Raw genomic sequence first — 18,764 nt, 5'->3', positions numbered from 1 at the left:
GGGTTTTTTCTCTCTTACTCCTATAAAGCCAAAGCATTTGACTCTTATCTGATCTGAAATATGAGCTATACTGAATTTTAATAAAAACATTACAGCTCCTCAAGACGTCAGACTCTATTCTCGTGCTTATATGACTCCAAGGAGCCAGAGCTAATGAAACATTACCTGCAGAAATGATTTTCAGTTGAAAAGGAGATTAAAAGAATTAACCTGGGTGCTGGAGCCTCCTATCCATTATGCAGTCTTATTTAATAATTGATTGCTGTAAGTGATATTTCCCACACAGATGATGATTGGAGACTTTGTAATTGCGTCCGTTGTTGAGAAGGCTCTGAACGATGATAAATCAGTCCTACTGTCTCCAGCCATGTTTCTTATCCCTCTGTGCTAAAATGTTATGATTAGTATCAATTTAAATGGATGTCATCTTCAGTAGAAATCTTTCAGGGGATGCCATTCTATCACAAAGGCCCAAATTGATTGCGATTCAATTGTGACACCGTTGTAGTAACCACTCGTGACTAGACCTCCCTGTGCAGTTTGCATTCAAACATCGATCTGTCCTGCTTTGATGTTGGAAAATGTGAAACAAATGGAGCGATGATAGAAGTGATCAAATTGGAACATGTCGTTGAGAACAAGAGCCGCGCTATTGGCTAGAGCATTGTTTCTTATCTCAGCTTGAAATATGTGGAAAAAGTGCTGACGGTTTTATCTCTCCCAACGCCGGTTGGTTTATTCCTTTCTTTGTGTCCCAGCAAACCATTTTATATGTTTCTGTGTGTGTGTGTGTGTGTGTTTCTTCTTTGGTAGCTGTCGTGGGGTGTGAAAATCAAGAGGAAGTTGAAAAGCGTGGCTCCTTTCCTGGGCAGGTTCAGGCCGCTGGTTGGACAGTGCTGTCACCAATGCACCCCGGAGAGTCTGGTGAGAGAACGAGAGGGATAAAAGGATTATTTGAAGATAATAAAAGGACAAACAGCCAGAGGCAGACGGGGAAGTACACAGATTTAGGCTCACCTGAAAACCTCAGACGCTGCTTTCACAAACCCATATCATGAGGGACGATCAAAGGGATTTCTGAGCGCAAGCGAACATGTTACTTATGGTAGGAATAGCACGAAAAAAGGGATTAGGAGTGGAGAGAAAAATAATGAACACTCAAGAGCATAGTTCCCCTCCGTGCTATGAAGAGCTTTTTAGAAAGCTGCAGATGACTAAGCTTGTTTCCAGCAGCACTGGTCCCAGTGGGCACATCGTGCTGAGAGCTGGGAGAGCAGGGCTAATGGAGCAGTAATCAGAGGGTTATTGGATCGAACCAATCCTGAACGAATCTATTAATCTAAACCATCTCAGATCAGCCAGCCAGCCAGATAAATCATATTTGAGCTATTTGGTGTTTGTATTAAAAGTCATTTGAAATGCATGCATGGATTTTATTTAACAGCTATGTCAAATAAAACGAACAGAACCAGGGGCGTAGCAACTGCTATACTTTTTTAGAGGTCCGCATTTGCCCTTCAAGTTTTTTTTTACAGAGGTAATTATTGACAATCAGTGCTTTAAAGAACTTTTTTTCTGCAGAAGAAACATTAATATTTTTTCAGTTTATTGTTGTTAAAATCTGGTGCAGCACGCCTTAACTCACCGTATTGAAATATATACTACTGTTCAAAAGTTTGGGGTCGGTAATTTTAAAATATATATATTTTTTATAAAGTCTCTTTTGTTCACCAAGGCTGTATTTATCTTAGCTCAAATATAGTAAAACCAATACTATTGTGAAAAAATTTAAATAACTTAACTGAGTACAAGTACAAGTTCAAACCTATCAACATATTTACTGACATATTGCTTGAGACTTACTTTGGAGTACTGCTTGTGCTTAATGCACATTTCTTAATATTAAGCCTAAAATGTGTTTTAATGTCACTATTGATGAGGATTGTATGATCTTTGAAAAATATTGGTCTTTAAATGCAAGATATTTAAAGTGTGCCAAAAGTATATTTGCAATAGTTCCACTTTAACACAATCAGATATACTTCAGTATATCTTCAGTTGGACTTAATGCGCTTTAATTGTGCGGAAGTACTGCTGAAGTACAAAATTAATTGTTCCAATACAAGTATACCAGTTTAGTATATCAAAGTACGATTGCAGGCTATTTTTATTTAGTGCATAAACATTTTAGTATTTGTATTTTCATTAGGGAAGCTGAATTTTTTGCATCATTACTCCAGTCTTCAAGTTTAAAAGAACAGCATCTGAAATATTGTTTTCATAAAAATGAAAAAAAAAAAAAATAAATCTGACCCCAACATTTTGAACAGTAGTGCAACCATTAGCTTCTTCCAAAACAGAGACATTTTACAGCAAATAGTGACCTAAATTTTGGTTTATTCTGAAAAATATGACAGTTTTCACTTTTTGAGGAACTTATGCTTTAATTTTATGTGGTTCATATGTTGCTACACAGAAAAGATACTACACAAAAGTTATTAATTTGCAAACGTTTATTGAAAAAGTAAATTAGTCTTAATTCCAGATAATTAATCCGGTAATTCGTTTGAGAGCTTTGAAGTGGGTTGATGCTGCGAGGGTTGTGATCATGTTAGCTATGGTTGACCTAAATGGCAGCACAAAAAAAAAACATATTATTACTCCACTCCCAACTCTTATATTCACAGCCTCTCAAATAAATCTGTTCTAGACACTTTTTAGTGATGAATTGGGAGCTGATGCAGATGCTTGAAAGACTAATTGTACAGTAGCTCACTTAAACTAACCCTGTCACTGAGATTAAAAGACACTTTTCTTGTCTGCTTTATGTTATTCATTTTAATTATAATTTGTTTTAAATATGCAAGTGATTAGGTTTTACATCAGGACTGTAACATATTCATCTCAATCTCTGTCAAGTAAAAATAGGCAAAAATATAAGTGTCAGAAACTATTTTTTTTTAAACTGAGTTGCATGCAAAGTAATTTGAGAAACATTTGGAAGTATTTTATTGAGGCCCATTTCTTGAACATCTTTCAGGCTATGATTTATAGTGGAACTAATAGGGTGCTGTTTTGAACACTAAAAGGCTTCCCTAAAGTGTGTCATTATCTCAGGCTATATAGGACAGCAGAACAGGCTCTGTGAACTGTGATGGAGGCTGGTTAGCCTGCTCTCCATCGAGTTTGATCAAATATCCTCTTTCCACTCTCAGGGTCTGAAGTTGCTGCGTAACACTCCTCCTCTGGGCTTTCAGAACCTGACGTGTGTGAACGAGACACACACTGGGTAAGTGCACATCCTTCACTCGACTCAAGCCCTCCCCATCCGGGCCCATTAAAATAACAATGCATCTCTCAACTCCGGCTTCAAACTGTTCGAGTGTAATTACTGTTTGTGTTTCTAACTCGCACGCCTGGCACATGCACTTCAGACGCAAAATAAAGAGCCCAAGAATAGCTTTCGCTTCACTTTTTACATCGCAGACCTACAATCGAGTGTGGTTTCCGCAACCCTGCTACTCTTTTGTGAAAGGGTACCCTTTTTGTTCACTTTTAAATCACATTTGGCCACGAACACACACACCAGTGCTGGGAAGATACTTTGAAACTGCAGCTTTCCAAGCACAAGCAAGTCATTTAAAGTAGTCAAACTACTGTTTTGAGAAAGTACTAGGCTTTACTGCAAGCTACTAGCAAAAAGTAACTAACTTCATTGAAGTTATGTAAGGCTTCAGTGCCTTTTTGTCTTCATTTATACACTGCTTTTCAAAAGTTTGGGGTCAGTAAGATATTTAACGTGGCTTAAGATATTTAACATAAGATTTATTTAGCAAGGATCAAAAGTTAAAGGGCATTTATAATGTTACAAAAGAGTTCTACAAAGAAATGCTGTTCTTTTGAACTTTGTATGCATCAATGTTTTCCATATTGATTTTAATAATAATAATAGATGTTAGAATGATTTCCTGAACAACAATCACTGAAGACTGGAGTAATGATGCTGAAAATTCAGCTTTGCCTCACAGGAATAAATTCCATTAAAAAATGTATTCAAATAGAAAACAATATTTGTAATATTTGACCTTATTACTGTTTATTGGTTGAATAAATGAAATAAATGAAAATATTTTTTTTTTAAAGAAACTTGGGGGGAAATAAAACTTCCAGACCCCAAACTTTTTGAATTTAGTGTATGACTAACATCATAAATTATTATAATCAGTATGTCTATCTATGACAATATATTGATATCCGTTAAGGTAGTCACATTGATTACTAATGGGGATTTTGTTTCATCCAGTTACTTAAATATTTTAATTATACAAAAATACTTTTTTCAGATTTCTTCAATAATTTACACCAAATACAACTTAAAAAAATAAAAACAATAAATAGACACGCCCTAGTTTACAACATATACAGAACTAAGTAGAAAACAGTGATGCACAGCAGCAATTAAATACGTCCTTACAAAAAGACATAAAACTAAGATTCATCAAGATAAATTGGATTTCCTAATGCTTGAGAGAGTACAGGAGATTGTTCGATTGTAGTCTCTTAAATGTAATATAATTAAACCAGCAATGGAGTGTTTTGTCATGCTACAATGCTGCTGGTTGGAAAAAGTAGCTTGTTGCTGAAACACCTAGATTATTTTGAAAAGAGCTACTGAAAATGTAGTTAAATGTACGTTTAGGTTCTCCCAACAATGCACACATATAGAAAAAAAAAGTTTTATTAAGTTAATTTAGTATTAATAATCACTGTTTTCTCTAAATGTGAGCATAATTAAACTGACTAAATTTATCCATGTTTCTATGCAAAACGTTTGTGTGATTATTAGTATGCCATTCGTTTTGAGTTCAGGACTGACTTCTTTATACCGTACACACAAACAGAATGATAATTTAGGGGATTCACCTCTGGCTATTTAGGGGACGACACTCTTCTGGCTATTGCTGATAGATCCTGACATATGGTGACGCAGTCATTGTTTCCTTAAAAAGAAAGAGAACTCTTCTTAGAAAACACTTTATTAAAGCAAATAAATGGGATTTGTCTCTCCTGCATCAAAACACACAGAGGCAGCCTCAGTGAGCGCCCGGTTTATCTCCTCAATCACCTCCCACTTTAGAAAGTGTCAGAAGCCAAGTGCTGCAAATCCTACTGAAGCGTTTAATTCGGCTTGAATTAATAGTCCAATAGTAATCAGGGTCTGCTTTTACGTTGGCTGAGCTAATTAACATTTTGGAGCCTGATTATGCTGAGAATTTGATGTATTCACCTATTGCTGATTGGTCAGCGATTGTTTTCATTGTCCCAAGGTGAGTGAGACAATATCTGTTCACACAAGGGCTTTTTATTTTGCTAATCGGGTAAAAGAGAGTGTACATGAGTGTATTGTGTAAGTGTGTGTGTGTGTGTTTTCAGGTACCGTGGCTGGTTAGTAAGGAGGGTGTGCTGTTTGCTGTTTGTATGGGGTTGTGAAGTTCACCCCAGCCCTGCTGGAGACAGACGGCATAGAGTCCATGGCAGCGAGAGGTGCGGTTCGCTTGAGCACTTCTCACTGATTAGATGACATGCCACATGCAGAGAGAGGGAGAGAGCAGAGAGAGATGCGTTTGAGGATTGAGAGGCACTCCTGTGAGGCTCCCATTGAAATTAAATTCAGATTTCTCTCTCCTCTGCTAATATAGAAGATTGGTAGCCACTTAATCTGACATTACATTAGACTGCATGCAGAGATGTGCAAACCTACATATTGTCAATGCTGACCAGTACAAGGGTTTTCAATTCTTTGTTTTCTTTTTTTTTGCTGTATTTTTATTGCATATAAAATTTTCATCCATTTAGGTGAGTTTTAACTAATAAATTTAATATTTTATTTATGACTGACAAATATGCATCACAAGTAAGAGTACTTAATGCTTTTATACTTCTTGACTAATTAAATCAAATTTTCACATTTGACAGATGCTGATTTTAAGGAGTTTGAATAAATACATTTTTAAAATATGATTATTTAAATAAAATCAAATAGATGCCAACACTTAAAAATAAACGTATGATTCATTTTTGAGTGTGAAATATAAATGCAACATAAAGGCCAGCCTATACTATGTAATGCAAAATAGCAAACTTGTTATAAATACATGTGTTAAAAGTATGTACATAGTTTTCGTAAATTAAGAAATTAAACATAATTTGGTCTTTTTTCTATTCATTATTAGAGCAAAGTTCAAATGTACAACAAAACACTTTGTGAACTCACAAAACTGTGTTGATTTAGTCTATTTCCTACTGTCAAAAACTATGGCTGTCAATAGAATAAAATAATTGCAATAGAATAAACCATTGTCACTGGTGTAAAATTAAATAATCAGAATTACTGACCCATCCTGATACAGAATGCAAAATGTATCACAATTATCAAAATTAGTGTTAGAAAATATAACTTTAAACAAATTTATCATATGTGAGCATTTTACCTTTAATAGACCTAAAAATACATTTTGTAAAAGCTCTTTTTCTTGGAATTTGAAAAAGAGCCAAACCCTAGTTTGAAAACTTTTGGACTGGCCGGTTGGTTGCTTGAAAGTTCGGTCTTAATGAAGCCCTGTACAAGGTCACTAGACTAGAACTGGATTCACCTGACCTTGATTGAATGGGTTTCTGAAGAGAGCATTCTTGCATTCAAAAACAGTTCAGCAGAGCACTGTTGGCCATTTGTGACACTACTGGAATGGCATTTATTTTAATTTAGTTGTCAACAGTATGCCACATATGCCATGTTAACTTCTTTCTTTGCTTTTCACCTTGGTTCAACCCTGTTACCACACCCTCCGTCCATTGACCTAACTCGATTTGGGCCTTAACATTTAAATAACCTTTTATAGTCCCAAACAGCATTGGTGTGTTTTTCACTCTGGAGGCATAAGCGGTTTTGGTGTGTTTGCGTGGTGTTAATGTGATGATCCATCACACAATATCCCCTTTGTTTACTCTGTGCGGTCTGTTGTCCTGTGACTGTGTTTTTACCCAGAGTGAGGCAGGCTTTGGTGACGGCATGTTCCCCAGATGAAACCAAGGCGATGGAGCAGGTGATGCCTGAAGTCAGAAGTCATTTAGGCAGACTTTTGACCCTCACACAGACTTTCATCTCCCCCTGGCTACTCAGGTCTGAACGCAATTCTCATTCTGAAAGCAAATCATCTGTTCATTCTTCTGCAGTTCATTCAGCTGAATGTTTGAGGTGGATTTTTGGCTTTGGTAAACTTAAATAATAGAAAGTTCAGCATTCCAAGTGTAACAGAAATGTAAAATAGTCACATTTCTTTAGGTTTGAAAATCTGAGATTTAAAATCCAATTTAAACCTGAAATTGAACTTCAAGGAAATGTCAAATGAAGAAATATTTCACCTCATGCATTTCTTAGTCACTAATCAAATAAGAAAAGTTGTACAAATGAGTGCAGATGGTGAGTGTCACAAGTGTCTTTCACCATTTAACTGCTTTTTTGCAGTTCGTTTGTGGTTGAGTTCATATGAGGTCAGGAAAGCTGCGTAACTGCACTAGATAATTAAGGAGCACTTAAAATGAAGAGCAGAATGTCAGTGCAGCTTGACACATCATGTCAACTGTGCATCTGCATATAGATATTTGAACTTTTTCAACTGATTTCTCACTGTACTTTCTTTCAGGCTGGTGAGCTGGATGCTGCTGAAGTTCTTCAGTTTGATCTTCTGCAGTGTACAGGTCAACCTCAACCAGATGGCAGCTTTACATCACGCCACACAACTGGTAACCACACATCCAGGCTTTATTCCTTCACCCCATTCTCTTATTTAACCTGTTTTCCTCCCTGTAGGCATCCTGTGATTCATACATTGCATGCTTTCATTCTTCCTATATCTCATTAGCCTTTACTGCTTTTCTTCTTTCACCACAAACGTTCTTCAAGTCTCTCCTTTTTTGTTTATTTATTTATTACCCCCCTCCACATTTGCAGTGTTTTTCTGAACCAAACTCAGTTATTCTTGATTTCGCTGTATGATATTGGGATTTAAATATATGAAGCTGAAGGCTGCTCTCTATATCAAAATGCTCTTTTGTGTGTGCCTCTTTCTTTCTCCTTCTCTCAACCTATTGCTCCATTTATCCTGTTTACACATTTATTTTTATTGCAGTCAGGTTTTCCACCTCAGGCTTTTGGTCACACATAACTCTTTATATGGAAGTAAAAGCACACTTTGAAAAGCTTTTTTGTTCCATTCGATTGGTGCAAGTGCAATATGAAACAAAACTTCACAGAACAGATTAGACCTCCGCATCCATCCCGCAGCACCACTAGAAATCATCTCTTTGGTCTCAGTCCATGTGCATCACTCCTGAAAATATTGAGCTCACCTACAGATCAGATACTCACCGCACACCGGAGTAGCACAGATACATTTTTGCACCACTCAGTCTAACTCCACAAAAAGACTTCAGAATCTATAATGCAAAAATCCTATTTTTTTTATCAACATTGTTTTCTTGTTTTTCAGTAAAAATATTGAAGAACCCTAAAAACAAGTCTTTCTAGATGTTTTTAGGCTGATCTTGTAAGTGTAGATGATTATATATAGATAAAAATAACTGTATTCTTGTTTTCTGCATTGTTTTAGTGAAAGTATCAATCTGTTTTGCTGCTCACCGTGTTTCTGCTACTGTAATTGAAATAACCACATCTACAGCTCTTATAGAGCTTCACGGCTTTCACATCACGAACGAAGCAACACACACATAGAGGAAAAGAATGAAGCGTGTTTGGCTATAAATAAAAATATTTGAGGATATAGTGCCGAAAGATCATTACCATAAACGACCCTGAGCGCTTGTTGTGTATAGCTCTTTTGTTTTGACATTTTTCCTGCTTTAAAGGGGTTGTGAACTGCGAAATCAAAATTCCCTTGATCTTTTTACATATAAGAGGTCATTGTACTATGAGAAACATTTGGTATGTTTCAGAACTCAAAACTTTCTCTATAGTCTCGTTCTAAAAAACAGCTTATTTTGAAGCCAATCTGCCAAAATGACAGGTTGTGCGATATGCCGTTTTATGACATAATAGTGTGGCTAAATGCCGCCTCCGCAGAAAAAGATTTACACCCACTTGTACATCAATGCCGATTTAGCCCCGCCCACTGATTCGTGCACATAGTAGGTAAATGACAAGAGCGGCAAATGCAGGTCTACGCAGAAACCAAACGATAAACTTTTTTAATGAAGTGTCAGCTGCGTCAGTAAGAACTTGGTCCTTTGTACACTTCATTTATTCACAGATTCGTTTTACAAAAAGACACAATTCGATTCAGCATTTTCAGAAATATTGAAAAAAAAAAACGATTCTGTGTTGAATATATTGGATCCAACAGTAATGTCGCACCACAGAAGTGTAAAAAACTGTTTTTATTATGTGGTCACTATTGCTTGCTTTGTTCTTACAGATCGTTTGATATGTACTGAGTATTTATGTGTTCTAAACCTAAATCGCAGCAGTGTCCGTCTGTGAAGGATGTAGACAACTGTTGGCCAATCATAGCAGAGGGCATTTATTTCCGAGTCTACAATCCACCACGCCTATTCAAACAGAGCGCTCTGATGAGGGAGGTCAAAAACAGGCCAGAAAATAGCCTATTACTTCTAAATTATGATTTTTTATTTTTTTTTATATGAAAATCTTGATAACATTTTAAGTGTCGAACGCCAGGGTGATCTGTCTCTGGGCCTGGCATCGCTCGAAAAAGCCCCTGGAGCTTAGCTTTCATCTTTATAGAGTGAGGGGCGTGGGGGTACGTTCGTTCGAAAAAAATAAAGGCAGTTCATGAACCCTTTAAACCATAGAAACGGTAAAATGATGCTGCTGTTTGAGGACCCCTGGTTTAGAGGATCTGCTGTAACTCAAAGGGCTCAGGGGAGGCAAGAGAGAGGCTGCCTCCCACTGTCATTTTTAACCACTGGTGTCACTATTGGACAATGTCACTTAAAGGGATAGTTCACCCAAAAATGAAAATTCTGTTGTCATTTACACACCCCCAAGTTGTTCCAAACAGTTGCCGGTAGCCATTGACTCCCATAGTATTTTTTCCCCCTCATACTATGGAAGTCAATAGCTATGTTTCTGTCCACCTATTTTTATGCACATTTTGGATTATCACATAAAAAAACGCTGGATGAAAACTCCAAGATGCGCATAAATTCTAAAAATGACACATTTGAGTAGGATAAACTTTTTATCCAGTAAGAAAAAATGTGCATAAACTATGATGGAAACAAATTTACCGAATAAATTTCTCCATGCGCATCGAAAAAGTCATGTGACTTTGTGCTATGAGATGGGATAACTTGACTAGCAGCGGACTGATCTCGTTCACAGCATCTATATGTTGTTATGGTCATTCTGAAATGCCTGAGCAAAGTCTGTCATCAAAGTATTTCTGTATAACTGTCTTACACGACTGCGTTCCCAAACAGCTGGCATCCACCTCCGAAAGCAATGACTGCATTTGTGTTTCGTCTGCATGCTCTGAGGCACAAGTAATTTTTCATATTTAAAATTATTATATTTAGAGGCTTCTCCTAGTTTTCTTAGTGATATTTAGTGCCAGTTTAGAAGGAAGTGACAATTTTGTTCTCTTTGACTTTGAAATTGTGCTTTATTCACAAATGTTTTATGCGATATTTCAGTTTTGCGCATAAGTTTAATTTGAATCTTTTGATGGAAACATAGCTAATGACTACCAACGACTGATTGGTTACCAACATTCATAAAAAATCTCCTTTTGTGTTCAACAGAAGAAACTCAAAAAGGTTTAGAACAACTTGAGCGTGAAGAAATAATGACAGAATTTCTGGGTGAACAGTTCCTTTAAGAAAAAATAAATAATTTATACACAGTTTAATGTCACATTTTGCAATATTTGCCAGATCCGTTATTATTTTGTTTGTGTGTGTGTGTGTGTGCGTGTGTGTTTAAAATGATTCTTGTGAACAGCTATGTTTTGCAACTAAAGTTGTTGCTGTGTGGACTGTAGGTATACATAATTTATGATTGTTTTATAAGTAGATTATTATGGGTAGAGTACTTGATTAGATATGATGAATAATGTTGTGTTTGCTATAAAAGGGTTATTGTAATCATTAATCTACTCTTGGGTCTCAATGTTTGTTAAATAAGGAGGCACCAGAAGTTCGGGGATATTAGCACAGTTGGTACAAAGGGTCTGGAAACAATCTCAGTGCCATTTTTTTGAAGTACAAAAACAGTTCATTTACAGGTTCATTTTCAAGTATGCACTTATCACTGAATTGTATTTCTGACTGCGCTGAAGTGTCCTCTCATTTTGTCTGTGTGTGTGTGTGTTTTGTAGAAATATCCACTGGTCTATATGTGTGTTCGGCAGAGCGGCATCGATCACGCTCTCATTTGTCTGACTCTTTTCTGCCACAACTTGAGGGTTCCCTACACCATTTACTCAGCCCACGTCCAACAAACCTGGCTAAGGTATATATATACACACACATTCACCCTGTAGCGCCCACAGAGGTCTAGTTTGTTTAGAAATCTTCTCCCACAGTTCACATCATTTCCTGCTCTCTACCAGTGTAAATTTACATCACAGCTCTGTTTGTGTCAGTAGCACTGGTTTTGTTAAAAAGAAAGGTCTTGTTCATTATTTTCGTACTGCTTTGGTGCAAACACAGCAGTTTCTGAAGTGTAGTGCACTTATTCAGCTAACAGAAGCACCTGTAAACATTCAACAGGGCATAATAGTTTGGCAAGTAATGAAACATACAATTCTTCAAGAATCATGACACAGAGTGCTGGAAACGGCAGTCGACCGCAGCGAGAGATTGGCGGGGGTAAATAGTTTCCTCCTGCAGGTAACGGAAGACTTAGACTCCAGGCCACAGGGAGGTTTGTGCTTTGTTTACAAGGCTACATCAATAATTACTTAATAGCTGTTTATACAGATTGCTGTGTCAGTAATTGCTAATGTATTTATGATATGCATATACTTAAGGCGCAATGCTTGAGTGATTGTCACTGGATGTGGTGCACATATGAATACAAAATGTATAGTGTAGATCAGCTTAATTCACAGTTCCTTCATTTTCTGAAACAAAATTAGCAGTAAGTTTTGGTCCAAGTTTCAAGTGTGTCATGAATACACTAGAAAAAAGAAGAGCTGAAACTTTTGAAAGAAGAGTTAAATATATTATGTAGACCTGTGGTTGTCCTTTTTTTTTACTCAAAGGCCTCCATTTATCCTAAACTATAGGAGATATTTTCAGCATTTCAATAGATAGTTTACTTTTTTATTAACAGAAAGTGGGAGTATTGCTAAAAGTAATTTGTGATTTAATTTGGTGAGTCATTAATTTATGATTCACTGATTTTAGATGATTTTTCCCACAATTTCAGTTTCCTTTTTTTAACTGTTTAAATATAAGTGATTCATCCATCCATTCTCCAAACCTCATCCTATGTAGGGTTGTGGGTATGTTATAGTTAGATTATTTTAATATATGAATAATAACTTATTAATTTAAAGGCTGGGTACGCGATTTCTGGAAGCCAATGTTGATATTTGAAATCACCAAAACAAACACCCCTATACGCCAAAAGGGTCTCGCCCCTATTTTGATAGATCCGCCCCACATATACGTAGCCTACGCAACCCAGGCAACGATTAGTTCTGTGAAACATAAGCCGCTTTTCCACCGAAATTACCTGGAACAATATGTCCCAGGAACTTTTTTCCCCCTGACCTGTTGCTGTCTGTGTTTCCATCGCGGCCTAAAGGTCTGCGCGCGTTTCTCAATACCAATTACGCAAATTTCGGACTTGCATCCTCGGTAGTTCGGACTTCACGAGTTAGACTCGGGAGTGTGAACTCCCACGGAGGAACGACGCAAGTCTGGTAATTCTGCAAAGAGCACCGTACTTGATAACGTCAGTCAGCTCACCTTGGCTGCTGCAATCGTCCTTACTGTATTTACAGACGAAATATATCAAACACCACTGCCTCTTTTCATTTTCATTTAAACATATTAATAGCTGCAGAAATGTAGTTCAGGAAACGTACATACATTACAATGAAATTAAATATTATATCAAACATTGCCTGTTTTAATTTTAACATATTTATAGAACAATAGAATAAAGACCAAAGATTACTTGTTAGATTTACCCAAAACGAATTATATCTTATGTTTCACCAATACAGAGACATCAGAAACATCAGAGCCAGCGGCAAATGTCAGAAGGACTAGCCGAGGTTATGCTCCTCTCTTCGGGATACATGAGCACTGAGCGCCCGGTGATCACGTGGAGCTCACGACTCCGCAAATCGGCGAAGCACATTTTCAAATAGGTGCAGATTTGAATTTTAAACAACTACATTCTCGCCTGAAATACACGCATCCAGTGTAGGCAGGCTTTAGCTGTTGCGTCGCGGCGTGTCCGGTGTAGACATGGTGTTACTCACCTATCGGGAAGAAACAAAGCAACCTCGACGTCCGATCGCAGGCCTTCCGCTCCTTGAGTTCTGTCCAGCGCTGGAAAGCTGATCCGATATTTATACGGGTCCTACGTATAAAGGCAAGAGCCTTACCGTTACGCAGACGTTTTCCACTATTGTTTTTTTTATCCGCCATCTCTATCTTTCTGTCGCTCCGCTCGTCTGTTCACTGAACGCTCTCTCCTTCATATCATGAGTAGACAAGCCCCTTACTGCTGATTGGCTACAAGTTTGTTTTGGGACTCGGCCCTGACTCAGTTTTCTAAAACGTTTTTGAAAAAAGACATACCTCACCTTTAATTTAAAAAACTTTTACATCATCCTGTGGCCCTTTTGGAAATTTTAGTGATCGAAAATACAGTTTTCAAACATGCACTTTTCCAGTTATGTGGATGGATCATCATACTAAACCACCCTGACAGTGTTTCCTGCAGTTGTTATTCAGTGTTAGTGCTGCTACTAAATTTTTATTCTAGCTGTGCTGTGAGCTTGTCATCTGAATTGAACCTGACTGAACTAATAAAAAGACTTGTTGCTTTGAATTGGTCTAACGACACAATCAATCACTGAGCAATTATTAGCTTACTTAATGAACCACACTTTTTTCAAAGTATTAAAATAGTCGCTAATGGAATTATGGAACCAGAAAGAGTAAGATGAACTTGTTGATTTTGTTGTGATTCCCATCCCTTTTTTCACAGTGCCAAGTTACTTCCCCAGACCTTTTGACAGTGTGAATTATGCTGGATTAAGTCTAAACAGTACAGTAGCAGAAGTGATTAATGGTCATGTTATGTGGATGAATCAGTGCATCATAAACACAATTTCAGGCACTAGCAAAGCCCTTTATCCACTAAACAGCAGAGTCAATTACCTGCGATCAGCCGGCGACACGATTATGAGGGTCGTGCATTAAAATGTAGCTGGTATTTATCAACATCGCTATATGACACTTTTGTTGTAGCTGTTAGAAAGTATCTCATTAAGTGCCATTATGAAATATGTGCTTGTCCTGTCTTATGTATATTAAAAAAAGCAGATAATATACATGCATAATGGAAATCAGACATTAAGCAAAAAGATAAGCATTAATTTGTCAGTGCAAAAATTGCATAACATACATAAATGAACAAATATGTTGGTGGAGGGGGTGTTTTATCAAGATTTTAACAAATATTTCAATAAATAATATTTTTTGTTTGCAGGATTAGTTCCCTTACATAGATGAAAACTATTGTTTGAAAGTTTGGGTTTTTCTGAAAGAAAGTAATATTTTTCTTTAGCATGGACGTAACAATTTGATCAAAGGTGGCCAATCCAGACATTAATAATGTCACTAAATTTTCCTGCTATTCTTTTCAACTTTCTATTCATCAAAAAAAAAAAAAAAATGTATCATGGTTTCCAAAAATATTAAGCAACATCACTGTTTTCAACATTTCCTGAGCAGCAAATCAGCATATTAGAATGATTTCTGAAGGATCATGTGACACTAACAACTGGAGTAACGATGCTGAAAATTCAGCTTGGCATGACAGGAATAGCATTACTTTTTAAAATATATTCTAATCGAAAACAGTTCAAATTGCATTAATATTTCACAATATTACAGTTTTTACTCCATGTGGACTCCAAAGCTTTGAACGGTAGTGTAATTAGAAACATAAAAGAAAGGCTTGCTCGTCCTGTGACTTTTAAAGACTTTATGATGATGACATTTCCAGCAAGTGAATATAGTTAGTAGCCTTGCAGGTTTTTACTGTGCATTCTGGTAAGTTCTCGGCAGGAAAAAAATGCAGTTCCGGAGCTATTTTGATATTTGGTCCTTGGGCAGTGCACAGATTGAACAGATTGAAGAACACCCTGTGAAATTCTGACCTTGTCTCTAAATAGAAATCAGGGAAGAAATAAAGTGCTGTGAAAGTGCAGTATATTGCCCCTTTAAGCCTCATCTATGTTATTTGTTGGATGAATAACCTAAAGGAATGTCCCATTAGTCACTGTTAATTGAGGCTGTTTTGTCTTCTCAGGTCCATCCTTCAGAGGCTGGGTGTCGTCTTGCTCCCAGAAGGCAGTGGCTCAGAGCGAGATGCTGAGATGGACAGCCTCTATTCTCCAGTCATGACCTCTGTAAGCCCCCACAAAGGCTGAGTGTGCTGTTCTGCTTGAATTGCCAAGATTCAGCATACGATAAGACAACTGAAAAAGACTGTCGCTTCAGGCGCTGAGCTGCCAGACCGTACTTAAGACGTTTGCGCAGACACACTGCTTTTGAATCCCACCGATACCGGTTTTAGTCTCTAGACAGACAGTGGGTGAGGCTGCATTAGTAACCTGCCCTTGATGGGCACAGCGGTTCCCATGACGATGGGGCACCTGCGGACTGCAGATGTTTCATTGGGAGGTTGCATGAGTCGCTGAACCCATTACTCTGCCTCACTGATGCCTGGAGGGAGGTGGATAATAAATCTCCTCAGCCTCCAGACTTACTGTCAGAAACATACTGTTATCTTAGTTTCTTGAAGGAATGTCTTATTAGCCGTTTACAAGAAATATTTACAAGACTTTGGACGTTGTGATTGTCAGAGGATTTGGCATAATCTGCATTAGCATCTTGATTGCAAGAAGAGCTGATATTAGTATTAATATGAGAGACTTTGATTAGATATGTGCATATGTACGGATTCGGACTGGTGTAAATGAACAGAGGAAATAATCTGTCATGCCTGGAATAGCATATGAGCTTATCAGGCTTCTCAAAATGGATTTGGGAGAGATCTGGCTCAGTGTGTGTGTGTGTGAGACAGAAAGAGTTAAAGAGATAGTTAACTCAAAATTACAAGTTTGTCATTTACCCACCCTTATATAATTCAAAACTCATATGACATACTTTCTTGCATGAATCACAAAAGGAGACATTTTTGCAGAGCATTAATGCTGTTCTTTCTCATATTTGAAACAGACAGTGAGCAGGGAATGTTAAAGGGATAGTTCCCCCGAAAATGAAAACTTTGTCATTAATTACTCACCCTCATGTCGTTCCAAAACCATAAGACTTTAATAATTTAAATGAGACCTGAGAGATTACTGTCTCTCCAGTCAAAGTCTTTTCCACCACAACTTTGATACTTCTAAAAGGTCATAAAGTTATTGTAAAAGTAATCCATATGATTTAAACAGTTTAATCCAAGTCCTCTGAAGAGTTATGATTGCTTTATGTGATGAACTTCTTTAATTTAGGCTTTTATTCACATATATGCATTAATCAACACACATACATAGAGCACATCAAATATGGAAAACAGAAGCTCAGCTGTACTTCCCATCTCATTGGTTCTTGTGCGTTAAGCACATTTGGACATCACATTTTGGTTTCATTAAAATATTTTCATGTGTGTTTTGAAGGTTATCAATGTGAGTAAATAATGATAGAATTTCCATTTTTGTTTGAACTATCCCTGTAATAGTCCATCAGTGGTCAATTCAGTCAGTTTATATATTATTACAGAGACAACAACAACAACAAAAATGCTAACTATTTAGTGAAAATTAATTACAGCTAGATCGGGTGTGACCAAAAATTCATTGTGGACTCTTTCACATGTAGAAATAAATCATATCTAATGCATTTCCCTCACTCTTACGGTGTATGGTGTTTCAATTAATACAGATTCAAAGCACACAAGGAGCAAAAATCCTGTTCATTAACTGAAATGAAGCAGATAATACATTTCTCAAATTGAAACAAAAAAGAAATAGAAAACTAATCATGACAAACACAAAACTATTAACTAATACTACAATTAAAATAAAAATGAAAATATAAAAATAAAAGTGAATTCAAAATTAATAATTTAATAGTATATAAATACTGTAATAACACCGGTTTGAATATGCACAAGCATATTCAAATTTGAGAGCTAGGTTTTAATAATGACTTACAGTTAAATCTGTTCCTTGGACACGTAACACTACTTGGAATTGTGCATGAGTCACATGAGCCATTTCTGTGGTGCTTTCTTGTCCATTTTGGGCCGTATGGGTTTAGAAGGATGCGAGGGTGAGTAAATGATGACAGAATTGTCATAATGCTTTGTCCAAGGATGAGAAAAGTACCATTTTATTCTATAGAAGTGTCAACTTGCCACTTTCTCTCTTGCTATAGCACATTTTATGTCTCTCCTCTCACACACAGATGCTTGCTTCAAACATACAGGCTTTCAGTTTGATTTTTATTGGACTGATTTTGCAGATATTGCAGTTAATTTTTTCTGTTTCATGTCTCTTCCTCATCATAAAACTGTCCAGCCTTTCTGTTTTCCCACAAACATTTTTATCCATCATTTCTCCTCTTTTGTTCCACTCCACAGTTTATTGGCGAGCTGTTACGAGAGGGGGCTGCAGTGAGTGTGGGCATCTGTGCGTCCGGAGGTCACGGCAGGCAGTGGCTAGCACGTGTACATCAGGCCATCAGTGACGGTCTAGTGCCTGATGTTAGCATCGTGCCAGTAGGCATTTCCTACGATTGCCTGCCACGCTACTTTACACGTCCACAGGTGACGACCTTAGTATTAACAACACACACTCCATTCCATAATGACCTCTATTAGACCATCACCAGCAGCGCATGGGGCTATTAAACAAATTACAAACACAAGTAGATTCACATTTACCTGACCTAGACAAACACGATAATGGTGCTCATAAGTACAGTGATTATAGACTTTGCCAAACTCTTAACTTAGTATTAAACTTTGTCAAGTAACCCAGTGCTACAGACATGAGTGATGCCTAAAAACATGCAGCCCATTTTGGAAAGATGTGCAATTGCTTATTGAAGCGATCTGACTATTTTCACCTGCCAAACAATGAAGCAATTAAAAAAAACCTGATCATAGTTGCAATAAACCCCATAGAAAGTCATTAGTCATTAGTTATAATTATAATTATAAGTAATTATCACTAAAGAGGGTCGCACACCGGACGAGAAGTGCGTTGCGCCACATCTATTTTCTACACATTGTTTTCTATGAGTGTGCACACACCAGCAGCACCCATCAACAACTCGGCGCAATGCAGTGCTGCTCTGCGTTTCTCGTCCGGTGTGTGACGTCCTTAAGGCTCCTATTAACCACCCAGAACACCCTAGCAACCACTTAGCAATGCCCTAGCAACCACACAGAACACTCTACCGAC

General features: G+C 37.2%; 1 protein-coding gene across 1 annotated transcript in view; it reads left to right on the top strand.

The window, feature by feature from the left end:
* gpat2 (glycerol-3-phosphate acyltransferase 2, mitochondrial) overlaps positions 1–18,764 on the top strand; it is a 46,900-nt gene that overhangs the window by 10,979 nt on the left and 17,157 nt on the right. The window contains exons 3-10 of the mRNA XM_079382501.1: positions 814–924; positions 3,216–3,289; positions 5,434–5,544; positions 7,046–7,180; positions 7,704–7,803; positions 11,415–11,548; positions 15,599–15,698; positions 17,939–18,124. Of these exons, the coding sequence (XP_079238627.1) occupies positions 814–924; positions 3,216–3,289; positions 5,434–5,544; positions 7,046–7,180; positions 7,704–7,803; positions 11,415–11,548; positions 15,599–15,698; positions 17,939–18,124 (951 nt within the window). The remainder of the gene's footprint in view (positions 1–813; positions 925–3,215; positions 3,290–5,433; positions 5,545–7,045; positions 7,181–7,703; positions 7,804–11,414; positions 11,549–15,598; positions 15,699–17,938; positions 18,125–18,764) is intronic.

The sequence above is a fragment of the Barbus barbus genome, assembly GCF_936440315.1.
Source record: "Barbus barbus genome assembly, chromosome: 28".
NCBI lineage: Eukaryota > Metazoa > Chordata > Actinopteri > Cypriniformes > Cyprinidae > Barbus > Barbus barbus.
Note: the sequence above shows the minus strand (reverse complement) of the source record. Positions and strands in the feature narration are given on the sequence as shown.